The sequence below is a fragment of the Oncorhynchus keta genome, unplaced genomic scaffold (assembly GCF_023373465.1).
Source record: "Oncorhynchus keta strain PuntledgeMale-10-30-2019 unplaced genomic scaffold, Oket_V2 Un_contig_14519_pilon_pilon, whole genome shotgun sequence".
NCBI lineage: Eukaryota > Metazoa > Chordata > Actinopteri > Salmoniformes > Salmonidae > Oncorhynchus > Oncorhynchus keta.
The window spans coordinates 29,474-44,410 of record NW_026278801.1 but is presented as its reverse complement, the minus strand read 5'-3'; the positions used below and the strand labels follow the sequence as shown (position 1 = coordinate 44,410).

Here is a 14,937-nt window from a genome sequence, read left to right as displayed (position 1 = left end):
TCTATAGACTCTGCAGCTCCCTGCACCAGTCTGCTCTGGTCTGTGTTTAGGTGTGTGTGTGTGTGTGTAGGTGTGTGTGTTATTAAGTCTGTCCTACCAGCCCACTCCAACATATCCTCTATAGACTCTGCAGCTCCCTGCACCAGTCTGCTCTGGTCTGTGTTTAGGTGTGTGTGTGTAGGTGTGTGTGGGTGTGTGTAGGTGTGTGTGGTGTGTGTGTTATTAAGTCTGTCCTACCAGCCCACTCCAACATATCCTCTATAGACTCTGCAGCTCCCTGCACCAGTCTGCTCTGGTCTGTGTTTAGGTGTGTGTGTGTGTGTGTGTGTGTGTGTAGGTGGTGTGTAGGTGTGTGTGTTATTAAGTCTGTCCTACCAGCCCACTCCAACATATCCTCTATAGACTCTGCAGCTCCCTGCACCAGTCTGCTCTGGTCTGTGTTTAGGTGTGTGTGTGTGTGGTGTGTGTAGGTGTGTGTGTGTAGGTGTGTGTAGGTGTGTGTAGGTGTGTGTGTGTGTGTGTAGTGTGTGTATTAAGTCTGTCCTACCAGCCCACTCCAACATATCCTCTAGACTCTGCAGCTCCCTGCACCAGTCTGCTCTGGTCTGTGTTTAGGTGTGTGTGTGTGTAGGTGTGGTGTGTGTGTAGGTGTGTGTGTGTGTGTAGGTGTGTTGTGTGTGTAGGTGTGTGTGTTATTAAGTCTGTCCTACCAGCCCACTCCAACATATCCTCTATAGACTCTGCAGCTCCCTGCACCAGTCTGCTCTGGTCTGTGTGTAGGTGTGTGTGTGTGTAGGTGTGTGTTGGTGTAGGTGTGTGTTATTATTAGTCTGTCCTACCAGCCCACTCCAACATATCCTCTATAGACTCTGCAGCTCCCTGCACCAGTCTGCTCTGGTCTGTGTGTAGGTGTGTGTGTGTGTGTAGGTGTGTGTTGTGTGTAGGTGTGTGTGTTATTAAGTCTGTCCTACCAGCCCACTCCAACATATCCTCTATAGACTCTGCAGCTCCCTGCACCAGTCTGCTCTGGTCTGTGTTTAGGTGTGTGTGTGTGTAGGTGTGTGTGTGTGTAGGTGTGTGTGTTATTAAGTCTGTCCTACCAGCCCACTCCAACATATCCTCTATAGACTCTGCAGCTCCCTGCACCAGTCTGCTCTGGTCTGTGTTTAGGTGTGTGTGTGTGTGTGTGTAGGTGTGTGTGTGTGTAGGTGTGTGTGTTATTAAGTCTGTCCTACCAGCCCACTCCAACATATCCTCTATAGACTCTGCAGCTCCCTGCACCAGTCTGCTCTGGTCTGTGTTTAGGTGTGTGTGTAGGTGTGTGTGTGTGTAGGTGTGTGTGTTATTAAGTCTGTCCTACCAGCCCACTCCAACATATCCTCTATAGACTCTGCAGCTCCCTGCACCAGTCTGCTCTGGTCTGTGTTTAGGTGTGTGTGTAGGTGTGTGTGGTGTGTAGGTGTGTGTGTTATTAAGTCTGTCCTACCAGCCCACTCCAACATATCCTCTATAGACTCTGCAGCTCCCTGCACCAGTCTGCTCTGGTCTGTATCTTCCATACGTAAGATGAAGCTTCCTCCATACTTCTTAGCGTAGATATAGTTGTAGAGAGCTGTACGCAGCCCCCCCAGGTGTAGGAAACCTAGAGAGACACGGGTTAATTATAGTTGTAGAGAGCTGTACGCAGCCCCCCCAGGTGTAGGAAACCTAGAGAGACACGGGTTAATTATAGTTGTAGAGAGCTGTACGCAGTCCCCCCAGGTGTAGGAAACCTAGAGAGACACGGGTTAATTATAGTTGTAGAGAGCTGTACGCAGCCCCCAGGTGTAGGAAACCTAGAGACACAGGTTAATTATAGTTGTAGAGAGCTGTACGCAGGTGTGTGTGTGTAGGGAACCTAGAGAGACACAGGTTAATTATAGTTGTAGAGAGCTGTACGCAGCCCCCAGGTGTAGGAAACCTAGAGAGACACTGGTTAATTATAGTTGTAGAGAGCTGTACGCAGCCCCCCAGGTGTAGGAAACCTAGAGAGACACGGGTTAATTATAGTTGTAGAGAGCTGTACGCAGCCCCCCAGGTGTAGGAAACCTAGAGAGACACGGGTTAATTATAGTTGTAGAGAGCTCTGCAGCAGCCCCCCAGGTGTAGGAAACCTAGAGAGACACGGGTTAATTATAGTTGTAGAGAGCTGTACGCAGCCCCCAGGTGTAGGAAACCTAGAGAGACACGGGTTAATTATAGTTGTATAGAGCTGTACGCAGCCCCCCAGGTGTAGGAAACCTAGAGAGACACAGGTTAATTATAGTTGTAGAGAGCTGTACGCAGCCCCCCAGGTGTAGGAAACCTAGAGAGACACAGGTTAATTATAGTTGTAGAGAGCTGTACGCAGCCCCCCAGGTGTAGGAAACCTAGAGGTTAATTATAGTTGTAGAGCTGTACGCAGCCCCCAGGTGTAGGGAACCTAGAGAGACACAGGTTAATTATAGTTGTAGAGAGCTGTACGCAGCCCCCCCAGGTGTAGGAAACCTAGAGAGACACGGGTTAATTATAGTTGTAGAGAGCTGTACGCAGCCCCCCCAGGTGTAGGAAACCTAGAGAGACACGGGTTAATTATAGTTGTAGAGAGCTGTACGCAGCCCCCCCAGGTGTAGGAAACCTAGAGAGACACGGGTTAATTATAGTTGTAGAGAGCTGTACGCAGCCCCCCAGGTGTAGGAAACCTAGAGGTTAATTATAGTTGTAGAGAGCTGTACGCAGCCCCCCCAGGTGTAGGAAACCTAGAGAGACACGGGTTAATTATAGTTGTAGAGAGCTGTACGCAGCCCCCCCAGGTGTAGGAAACCTAGAGAGACACGGGTTAATTATAGTTGTAGAGAGCTGTACGCAGCCCCCCCAGGTGTAGGAAACCTAGAGGTTAATTATAGTTGTAGAGAGCTGTACGCAGCCCCCCCAGGTGTAGGAAACCTAGAGAGACACGGGTTAATTATAGTTGTAGAGAGCTGTACGCAGCCCCCCCAGGTGTAGGAAACCTAGAGAGACACAGGTTAATTATAGTTGTAGAGAGCTGTACGCAGCCCCCCCAGGTGTAGGAAACCTAGAGAGACACGGGTTAATTATAGTTGTAGAGAGCTGTACGCAGCCCCCCCAGGTGTAGGAAACCTAGAGAGACACGGGTTAATTATAGTTGTAGAGAGCTGTACGCAGCCCCCCCAGGTGTAGGAAACCTAGAGAGACACGGGTTAATTATAGTTGTAGAGAGCTGTACGCAGCCCCCCCAGGTGTAGGAAACCTAGAGAGACACGGGTTAATTATAGTTGTATAGAGTGTACGCAGCCCCCCAGGTGTAGGAAACCTAGAGAGACACGGGTTAATTATAGTTGTAGAGAGCTGTACGCAGCCCCCCAGGTGTAGGAAACCTGCAGAGACACAGGTTAATTATAGTTGTAGAGAGCTGTACGCAGCCCCCCAGGTGTAGGAAACCTAGAGAGACACAGGTTAATTATAGTTGTAGAGAGCTGTACGCAGCCCCCCCAGGTGTAGGAAACCTAGAGGTTAATTATAGTTGTAGAGAGCTGTACGCAGCCCCCCAGGTGTAGGGAACCTAGAGAGACACAGGTTAATTATAGTTGTAGAGAGCTGTACGCAGCCCCCCAGGTGTAGGAAACCTAGAGAGACACGGGTTAATTATAGTTGTAGAGAGTTGTACGCAGCCCCCCAGGTGTAGGAAACCTAGAGAGACACGGGTTAATTATAGTTGTATAGAGCTGTACGCAGCCCCCCAGGTGTAGGAAACCTAGAGGTTAATTATAGTTGTAGAGAGCTGTACGCAGCCCCCCAGGTGTAGGAAACCTAGAGAGACACAGGTTAATTATAGTTGTAGAGAGCTGTACGCAGCCCCCCAGGTGTAGGGAACCTAGAGAGACACAGGTTAATTATAGTTGTAGAGAGCTGTGTACGCAGCCCCCAGGTGTAGGAAACCTAGAGAGACACTGGTTAATTATAGTTGTAGAGAGCTGTACGCAGCCCCCCAGGTGTAGGAAACCTAGAGAGACACGGGTTAATTATAGTTGTAGAGAGCTGTACGCAGCCCCCCCAGGTGTAGGAAACCTAGAGAGACACGGGTTAATTATAGTTGTAGAGAGCTGTACGCAGCCCCCCAGGTGTAGGAAACCTAGAGGTTAATTATAGTTGTAGAGAGCTGTACGCAGCCTCCCCAGGTGTAGGAAACCTAGAGAGACACAGGTTAATTATAGTTGTAGAGAGCTGTACGCAGCCCCCCAGGTGTAGGGAACCTAGAGAGACACAGGTTAATTATAGTTGTATAGAGCTGTACGCAGCCCCCCAGGTGTAGGAAACCTAGAGGTTAATTATAGTTGTAGAGAGCTGTACGCAGCCCCCCAGGTGTAGGAAACCTAGAGAGACACAGGTTAATTATAGTTGTAGAGAGCTGTACGCAGCCCCCCAGGTGTAGGGAACCTAGAGAGACACAGGTTAATTATAGTTGTAGAGAGCTGTACGCAGCCCCCCCAGGTGTAGGAAACCTAGAGAGACACTGGTTAATTATAGTTGTAGAGAGCTGTACGCAGGCCCCCCAGGTGTAGGAAACCTAGAGAGACACGGGTTAATTATAGTTGTAGAGAGCTGTACGCAGTCCCCCCCAGGTGTAGGAAACCTAGAGAGACACGGGTTAATTATAGTTGTAGAGAGCTGTACGCAGCCCCCCAGGTGTAGGAAACCTAGAGAGACACGGGTTAATTATAGTTGTAGAGAGCTGTCGCAGCCCCCCAGGTGTAGGAAACCTAGAGAGACACAGGTTAATTATAGTTGTAGAGAGCTGTACGCAGCCCCCCAGGTGTAGGGAACCTAGAGAGACACGGGTTAATTATAGTTGTATAGAGCTGTACGCAGCCCCCCAGGTGTAGGAAACCTAGAGAGACACGGGTTAATTATAGTTGTATAGAGCTGTACGCAGCCCCCCAGGTGTAGGAAACCTAGAGAGACACGGGTTAATTATAGTTGTATAGAGCTGTACGCAGCCCCCCAGGTGTAGGAAACCTAGAGAGACACAGGTTAATTATAGTTGTAGAGAGCTGTACGCAGCCCCCCAGGTGTAGGAAACCTAGAGAGACACAGGTTAATTATAGTTGTAGAGAGCTGTACGCAGCCCCCCAGGTGTAGGAAACCTAGAGAGACACAGGTTAATTATAGTTGTAGAGAGCTGTACGCAGCCCCCCAGGTGTAGGAAACCTAGAGAGACACAGGTTAATTATAGTTGTAGAGAGCTGTACGCAGCCCCCCAGGTGTAGGAAACCTAGAGAGACACAGGTTAATTATAGTTGTAGAGAGCTGTACGCAGCCCCCCAGGTGTAGGAAACCTAGAGGTTAATTATAGTTGTAGAGAGCTGTACGCAGCCCCCCAGGTGTAGGAAACCTAGAGAGACACGGGTTAATTATAGTTGTATAGAGCTGTCGCAGCCCCCCAGGTGTAGGAAACCTAGAGAGACACAGGTTAATTATAGTTGTAGAGAGCTGTACGCAGCCCCCCAGGTGTAGGAAACCTAGAGAGACACAGGTTAATTATAGTTGTAGAGAGAGCTGTACGCAGCCCCCCAGGTGTAGGAAACCTAGAGGTTAATTATAGTTGTAGAGAGCTGTACGCAGCCCCCCAGGTGTAGGGAACCTAGAGAGACACAGGTTAATTATAGTTGTAGAGAGCTGTACGCAGCCCCCCAGGTGTAGGAAACCTAGAGAGACACAGGTTAATTATAGTTGTAGAGAGCTGTACGCAGTCCCCCAGGTGTAGGAAACCTAGAGAGACACGGGTTAATTATAGTTGTAGAGAGCTGTACGCAGCCCCCCCAGGTGTAGGAAACCTAGAGAGACACGGGTTAATTATAGTTGTAGAGAGCTGTACGTCCACCCCAGGTGTAGGAAACCTAGAGGTTAATTATAGTTGTAGAGAGCTGTACGCAGCCCCCCCAGGTGTAGGAAACCTAGAGAGACACGGGTTAATTATAGTTGTAGAGAGCTGTACGCAGCCCCCCCAGGTGTAGGAAACCTAGAGGTTAATTATAGTTGTAGAGAGCTGTACGCAGCCCCCCCAGGTGTAGGAAACCTAGAGGTTAATTATAGTTGTAGAGAGCTGTACGCAGCCCCCCCAGGTGTAGGAAACCTAGAGGTTAATTATAGTTGTAGAGAGCTGTACGCAGCCCCCCCAGGTGTAGGAAACCTAGAGGTTAATTATAGTTGTAGAGAGCTGTACGCAGCCCCCCCAGGTGTAGGAAACCTAGAGAGACACGGGTTAATTATAGTTGTAGAGAGCTGTACGCAGCCCCCAGGTGTAGGAAACCTAGAGAGACACGGGTTAATTATAGTTGTAGAGAGCTGTACGCAGCCCCCCCAGGTGTAGGAAACCTAGAGAGACACGGGTTAATTATAGTTGTAGAGAGCTGTACGCAGCCCCCCCAGGTGTAGGAAACCTAGAGGTTAATTATAGTTGTAGAGAGCTGTACGCAGCCCCCCAGGTGTAGGGAACCTAGAGAGACACAGGTTAATTATAGTTGTAGAGAGCTGTACGCAGCCCCCCAGGTGTAGGAAACCTAGCGAGACACAGGTTAATTATAGTTGTAGAGAGCTGTACGCAGCCCCCCAGGTGTAGGAAACCTAGAGAGACACAGGTTAATTATAGTTGTAGAGAGCTGTACGCAGTCCCCCAGGTGTAGGAAACCTAGAGGTTAATTATAGTTGTAGAGAGCTGTACGCAGCCCCCCAGGTGTAGGAAACCTAGAGAGACACAGGTTAATTATAGTTGTAGAGAGCTGTACGCAGCCCCCCAGGTGTAGGAAACCTAGAGAGACACAGGTTAATTATAGTTGTAGAGAGCTGTACGCAGCCCCCAGGTGTAGGAAACCTAGAGAGACACAGGTTAATTATAGTTGTAGAGAGCTGTACGCAGCCCCCCAGGTGTAGGAAACCTAGAGAGACACGGGTTAATTATAGTTGTAGAGAGCTGTACGCAGTCCCCCCAGGTGTAGGAAACCTAGAGAGACACGGGTTAATTATAGTTGTAGAGAGCTGTACGCAGCCCCCCAGGTGTAGGAAACCTAGAGAGACACGGGTTAATTATAGTTGTAGAGAGCTGTACGCAGTCCCCCCAGGTGTAGGAAACCTAGAGAGACACGGGTTAATTATAGTTGTAGAGAGCTGTACGCAGCCCCCCCAGGTGTAGGAAACCTAGAGAGACACGGGTTAATTATAGTTGTAGAGAGCTGTACGCAGCCCCCCCAGGTGTAGGAAACCTAGAGAGACACGGGTTAATTATAGTTGTAGAGAGCTGTACGCAGCCCCCCAGGTGTAGGAAACCTAGAGAGACACGGGTTAATTATAGTTGTAGAGAGCTGTACGCAGCCCCCCAGGTGTAGGAAACCTAGAGAGACACAGGTTAATTATAGTTGTAGAGAGCTGTACGCAGCCCCCCCAGGTGTAGGAAACCTAGAGGTTAATTATAGTTGTAGAGAGCTGTACGCAGCCCCCCCAGGTGTAGGAAACCTAGAGAGACACGGGTTAATTATAGTTGTAGAGAGCTGTACGCAGCCCCCCCAGGTGTAGGAAACCTAGAGGTTAATTATAGTTGTAGAGAGCTGTACGCAGCCCCCCAGGTGTAGGAAACCTAGAGAGACACGGGTTAATTATAGTTGTAGAGAGCTGTACGCAGCCCCCCCAGGTGTAGGAAACCTAGAGAGACACGGGTTAATTATAGTTGTAGAGAGCTGTACGCAGCCCCCAGGTGTAGGAAACCTAGAGAGACACGGGTTAATTATAGTTGTAGAGAGCTGTATGCAGCCCCCCAGGTGTAGGAAACCTAGAGGTTAATTATAGTTGTAGACAGCTGTACGCAGCCCCCAGGTGTAGGAAACCTGAGGTTAATTATAGTTGTATAGAGCTGTATGCAGCCCCCCAGGTGTAGGAAACCTAGAGGTTAATTATAGTTGTATAGAGCTGTATGCAGCCCCCCAGGTGTAGGAAACCTAGAGGTTAATTATAGTTGTAGAGAGCTGTACGCAGTCCCCCAGGTGTAGGAAACCTAGAGGTTAATTATAGTTGAAGAGAGCTGTACGCAGCCCCCCCAGGTGTAGGAAACCTAGAGGTTAATTATAGTTGTAGAGAGCTGTACGCAGCCCCCCCAGGTGTAGGAAACCTAGAGAGACACAGGTTAATTATAGTTGTAGAGAGCTGTACGCAGCCCCCCCAGGTGTAGGAAACCTAGAGAGACACGGGTTAATTATAGTTGTAGAGAGCTGTACGCAGCCCCCCAGGTGTAGGAAACCTAGAGAGACACGGGTTAATTATAGTTGTAGAGAGCTGTACGCAGCCCCCCAGGTGTAGGAAACCTAGAGAGACACGGGTTAATTATAGTTGTAGAGAGCTGTACGCAGCCCCCCAGGTGTAGGAAACCTAGAGAGACACGGGTTAATTATAGTTGTAGAGAGCTGTACGCAGCCCCCCAGGTGTAGGAAACCTAGAGAGACACGGGTTAATTATAGTTGTAGAGAGCTGTACGCAGCCCCCCCAGGTGTAGGAAACCTAGAGAGACACGGGTTAATTATAGTTGTAGAGAGCTGTACGCAGCCCCCCCAGGTGTAGGAAACCTAGAGGTTAATTGCAGTGTGGCATCACTGTGACAGTCCCGCTAGGTGGCATCACTGTAACAGTCCCGCTAGGTGGCATCACTGTGACAGTCCCGCTAGGTGGCATCACTGTCACAGTCCCGCTAGGTGGCATCACTGTCACAGTCCCGCTAGGTGGCATCACTGTCACAGTCCCGCTAGGTGGCATCACTGTAACAGTCCCGCTAGGTGGCATCACTGTCACAGTCCCGCTAGGTGGCATCACTGTAACAGTCCCGCTAGGTGGCATCACTGTCACAGTCCCGCTAGGTGGCATCACTGTCACAGTCCCGCTAGGTGGCATCACTGTCACAGTCCCGCTAGGTGGCATCACTGTAACAGTCCCGCTAGGTGGCATCACTGTAACAGTCCCGCTAGGTGGCATCACTGTCACAGTCCCGCTAGGTGGCATCACTGTAACAGTCCCGCTAGGTGGCATCACTGTCACAGTCCCGCTAGGTGGCATCACTGTAACAGTCCCGCTAGGTGGCATCACTGTAACAGTCCCGCTAGGTGGCATCACTGTCACAGTAGTGTTATAGCAGGTACAGGTTATATCTGCGTCCCTAATCCCTGTAGTCCTTTTAGCCACGGCTCAAAACCAACCCAAGGGTTGTAGAGCTATATGCACTGTGCAGGCTTTAACCCAGCAGTAACACACCTGATTATTCATCCGATTGTTTAGCCATCAACAGCCTTTCCTGGGTTCAAATCCCAATCAGTCTACACCCCCCAAACAAATTCGCTGCATTATTATACCTGTTGGACTCGGAGCGAACCTCACTCTCACATCACCATGTCCATGCTGATGACCAACCTCGTCACATTCAGATGAAAAGCATCTCTTCTGCGAGCTCTTCAACCCAATGTATTGTTGCTTTCCGCCGTGTCCACCACTGCGGTTGAACGTCAACGCGTTCTTCAACAACACTGGGGTGTCGACTATACGGACGCTCCTTCCTGTACTGTATTGGCAACACCGCGTACACGTTTTTATTGGAAGGCTTCTGGATGGTGTGCTGAAATGTATAAACGATGACAGGAGCATGATAATAATGAGCTAACTACCGAAGTTACAAAACAAAGTGATCCATGTGTTCCACTCGCTACAGACAGCCAGCTATTGAACGCGGAAACGTTTAGCACCACATGGAGAGGAGCGTCTTTGTGAGAGGGGGAAAATTGCTCTTACAAATTCCTTCTACCGATGTTTGCTGTTTAGGATCGATTCGCGTTGTTGATTTAATCGTGTCTGAAGTTGACCGTTAAAACTGTACCCCCCCCGGTTCTCGACACATGCCAATCACGTGACGTCATCACACCACTTCCTGGTTTGCTCTGTTCAAAATAAAAGTCCGCCCATCGATGAAAAAAAAAAAAAGAAGCGCAGTGTGAAAACCTTAATGATGGAACTATTGATTCCCAGAACACAAAGAGTGGCCGAATCAGAATCCGAATCAGAATCCGAATCAGAATCAGAATCCGAATCCGGAACGAATTAATATTATTTAGAAAATCGTTTTATGACGCCACACTTTCTGCACATTGTTGTTTAAACAGTTCGCTTTATTGACTATAGTACAAGCGTATGTCTAAAGCATCTTAGATAATGGCCTCGATTCAGTTTTTGACCGCAAAAAAAGGGAAACAGGATGGAAAGTGCGAACCTGCAATGTGGTAACTGATTGTCGTTGCCTACGAAGACTCGCGACTGACCTCTGCGTTGTGGGAGATGTGATGAATAGTGTGGGGAAAAACACGTACATAAACATCAAACACTACTTTTCATTGATGACCAGCAGATGTCACTAATGTGGATTGTGTTAAAGCTCAGTGTAATGAACAATCATAAGGCACAATTTGGTGAAAGCCCCGATGGCTTCAGAAAGCCCCGATGGCGTCAGAAAGCCCCGGTGGCTTCAGAAAGCCCCGATGGCTTCAGAAAGCCCCGGTGGCGTCAGAAAGCCCCGGTTTCCCATCACTAGAACATCTTACCCCGAGAGGTTCGCTGTGGGTGTGAACAATTATAATTGTAACATAGTTGATTGACGACTGTTGTAAACAGGCTGAAGGAACCTTTATTAATTAAGAGTAACTAAGGTAGTCATGTGAAATGTATGCTTTTCTATTGGGTCCGTTTGAATACATGTTTTTGTGTGCTCTGATTGGTTGCAGGTATGACGCAGCACCTCCACCGGTTTCCTAGAAAATTCACTCATCTGTAACATTCCTTGCCAGGAGACAGAGGGAAGCCATGCAGAGGCAGTGTTGCTGTCTCCAATGGGTGTATATTCACTATTCACCTTGCCAGAAGACACCGGCCCAACCTTCACACTTGTTTACACTGCGCTGCACTGACACTGTGGCGCCTGCGCTAGATATGGGGCAGAAAACAAACCTCAATGCAGGGTGGGATATTCCACTGTATTCCACATTGTACCTTTATCAACACTGCTCCATCTAGAAGATTGAAATACTGCCAGTTTTCCCAGAAAACTGCTCTTGTTGTGCTCATGCTAGCTAGCAGGAACCACAGCAGCCTTCGTTGACGATATCATTCCAAAATGGCTGCTGTGGCGGCAACTAGCTAGCAGGAACCACAGCAGCCTTCGTTGACGATATCATTCCAAAATGGCTGCTGTGGCGGCAACTAGCTAGCAGGAACCACAGCAGCCTTCGTTGACGTTATCATTCCAAAATGGCTGCTGTGGCGGCAACTAGCTAGCAGGAACCACAGCAGCCTTCGTTGACGATATCATTCCAAAATGGCTGCTGTGGCGGCAACTAGCTAGCAGGAACCACAGCAGCCTTCGTTGACGTTATCATTCCAAAATGGCTGCTGTGGCGGCAACTAGCTAGCAGGAACCACAGCAGCCTTCGTTGACGTTATCATTCCAAAATGGCTGCTGTGGCGGCAACTAGCTAGCAGGAACCACAGCAGCCTTCGTTGACGTTATATCATTCCAAAATGGCTGCTGTGGCGGCAACTAGCTAGCAGGAACCACAGCAGCCTTCGTTGACGTTATCATTCCAAAATGGCTGCTGTGGCGGCAACTAGCTAGCAGGAACCACAGCAGCCTTCGTTGACGATATCATTCCAAAATGGCTGCTGTGGCGGCAACTAGCTAGCAGGAACCACAGCAGCCTTCGTTGACGTTATCATTCCAAAATGGCTGCTGTGGCGGCAACTAGCTAGCAGGAACCACAGCAGCCTTCGTTGACGTTATCATTCCAAAATGGCTGCTGTGGCGGCAACTAGCTAGCAGGAACCACAGCAGCCTTCGTTGACGTTATATCATTCCAAAATGGCTGCTGTGGCGGCAACTAGCGAGCAGGAGGACGAAAAGGGGAAAACTAGCAGTACTTCAATCTTCTCGATGGGCGCAGTGTGGACAGGTAAAATTTGGAGTACAAGTGGCACATCCCATCCCCGCGTTGAGGTACGTTTTCAGACCTATATCTCCCGCTGGCTCCCAGTGCAGCTCAGTGTCTTGATGTAACCATGACGACTCTCTGACCCTAGTGCAGCTCAGTGTCTTGATGTAACCATGACGACTCTCTGCTCCCAGTGCAGCTCAGTGTCTTGATGTAACCATGACGACTCTCTGCTCCCAGTGCAGCTCAGTGTCTTGATGTAACCATGACGACTCTCTGCTCCCAGTGCAGCTCAGTGTCTTGATGTAACCATGACGACTCTCTGCTCCCAGTGCAGCTCAGTGTCTTGATGTAACCATGACGACTCTCTGCTCCCAGTGCAGCTCAGTGTCTTGATGTAACCATGACGACTCTCTGCTCCCAGTGCAGCTCAGTGTCTTGATGTAACCATGACGACTCTCTGACCCTAGTGCAGCTCAGTGTCTTGATGTAACCATGACGACTCTCTGCTCCCAGTGCAGCTCAGTGTCTTGATGTAACCATGACGACTCTCTGACCCTAGTGCAGCTCAGTGTCTTGATGTAACCATGACGACTCTCTGCTCCCAGTGCAGCTCAGTGTCTTGATGTAACCATGACGACTCTCTGACCCCAGTGCAGCTCAGTGTCTTGATGTAACCATGACGACTCTCTGACCCCAGTGCAGCTCAGTGTAAACAAGTGCAATGGTAGTGAGCAGACATCTATACATCTACGCCTATAGAGGAAAGACTGGTATTATATTACCACACAATCAACTTGAACTGGTTTGTCTTGATTCATCATTTGAAGCATAGAGGAAGTATGAGAGGAATTTTCCCATCCAGATCCACCTTGATCTCCCTGGGACATCTCTATTGGTTTTGTTGATCTTTATCATCATGATATCACCAATACCATTTACCATCATCACCACAAACACTGATATCACCAATACCATTATCACCACAAACACTGATATCACCAATACCATTTACCATCATCACCACAAACACTGATATCACCAATACCATTTACCATCATCACCACAAACACTGATATCACCAATACCATTTACCATCATCACCACAAACACTGATATCACCAATACCATTTACCATCATCACCAATAACACTGATATCACCAATACCATTTACCATCATCACCACAAACACTGATATCACCAATACCATTTACCATCATCACCACAAACACTGATATCACCAATACCATTTACCATCATCACCAATAACACTGATATCAACAATACCATTTACTATCATCACCACAAACATTGATATCAACAATACCATTTACCATCATCACCACAAACACTTATATACCATTTACCATCATCACCACAAACACTTATATACCATTTACCATCATCACCACAAACACTTATATAACATTTACCATCATCACCACAAACACTGATATCAACAATACCATTTACTATCATCACCACAAACATTGATATCAACAATACCATTTACCATCATCACCACAAACACTTATATACCATTTACCATCATCACCACAAACACTTATATACCATTTACCATCATCACCACAAACACTTATATAACATTTACCATCATCACCACAAACACTGATTTAATCAATAACATTTACCATCATCACCAATAACACTGATATCACCAATACCATTTACCATCATCACCACAAACACTGATATCACCAATACCATTTACCATCATCACCACAAACACTGATATCACCAATACCATTTACCATCATCACCACAAACACTGATATCAACAATACCATTTACCATCATCACCACAAACACTGATATCACCAATACCATTTACCATCATCACCACAAACACTGATATCAACAATACCATTTACCATCATCACCACAAACACTGATATCACCAATACCATTTACCATCATCACCACAAACACTGATATCACCAATACCATTTACCATCATCACCACAAACACTGATATCACCAATACCATTTACCATCATCACCACAAACACTGATATCACCAATACCATTTACCATCATCACCAATACCATTTACCATCATCACCACAAACACTGATATCAACAATACCATTTACCATCATCACCACAAACACTGATATAACATTTACCATCATCACCACAAACACTGATATCACATTTACCATCATCACCACAAACACTGATATAACATTTACCATCATCACCACAAACACTGATATAACATTTACCATCATCACCACAAACACTGATATCACCAATACCATTTACCATCATCACCACAAACACTGATATCACCAATATCATTTACCATCATCACCACAAACACTGATATCACCAATACCATTTACCATCATCACCACAAACACTGATATCACATTTACCATCATCACCACAAACACTGATATAACATTTACCATCATCACCACAAACACTGATTTAATCAATAACATTTACCATCATCACCACAAACACTGATATAACATTTACCATCATCACCACAAACACTGATTTAATCAATAACATTTACCATCATCACCACAAACACCGATTTAATCAATAACATTTATGATCATCACCAATAACACACACACTCACCCAGGAACACACACACTCACCCAGGAACACACACACTCACCCAGGAACACACACACTCACCCAATAACATACACACTCACCCAGGAACACACACACTCACCCAATAACATACACACTCACCCAATAACATACACACTCACCCAGGAACACACACACTCACCCAGGAACATACACACTCACCCAATAACATACACACTCACCCAGGAACACACACACTCACCCAGGAACATACACACTCACCCAATAACATACACACTCACCCAGGAACACACACACTCACCC

The 14,937-nt window shown here is 47.5% G+C and overlaps 1 protein-coding gene and 3 long non-coding RNA genes across 6 annotated transcripts in view; 2 read left to right on the top strand and 2 right to left on the bottom strand.

Moving 5' to 3' along the window:
* LOC118381910 (probable glutamate--tRNA ligase, mitochondrial) overlaps positions 1 to 10,022 on the bottom strand; it is a gene marked incomplete at its 3' end in the record, with an annotated part of 30,681 nt that extends 20,659 nt beyond the window's left edge. The window contains 2 exon segments of the mRNA XM_052501858.1: positions 1,487 to 1,642; positions 9,426 to 10,022. Coding sequence (XP_052357818.1) covers positions 1,487 to 1,642; positions 9,426 to 9,714 — 445 coding nt within the window.
* On the bottom strand, positions 1,654 to 7,090 carry LOC127918557 (uncharacterized). Of its 2 annotated transcripts, XR_008100388.1 has the most exons (4): positions 6,975 to 7,090; positions 4,607 to 4,672; positions 3,160 to 3,289; positions 1,668 to 1,772 (listed from the first exon to the last, which is right to left on the bottom strand). It is a non-coding gene; the product is annotated as an uncharacterized LOC127918557 (long non-coding RNA). The 2 variants fall into 2 exon arrangements; XR_008100389.1 differs by lacking the exon at positions 3,160 to 3,289 and having other exon boundaries at positions 1,654 to 1,772.
* On the top strand, positions 6,350 to 8,334 carry LOC127918559 (uncharacterized). Of its 2 annotated transcripts, none has more exons than XR_008100393.1 (3): positions 6,350 to 6,485; positions 6,981 to 7,053; positions 8,212 to 8,334. It is a non-coding gene; the product is annotated as an uncharacterized LOC127918559 (long non-coding RNA). The 2 variants fall into 2 exon arrangements; XR_008100392.1 differs by lacking the exon at positions 8,212 to 8,334 and adding an exon at positions 7,498 to 7,612.
* LOC127918560 (uncharacterized) lies at positions 8,697 to 9,180 on the top strand. Its single transcript, XR_008100395.1, has 3 exons — positions 8,697 to 8,720; positions 8,775 to 8,990; positions 9,045 to 9,180. It is a non-coding gene; the product is annotated as an uncharacterized LOC127918560 (long non-coding RNA).
* Positions 10,023 to 14,937: the final 4,915 nt, after the last annotated feature.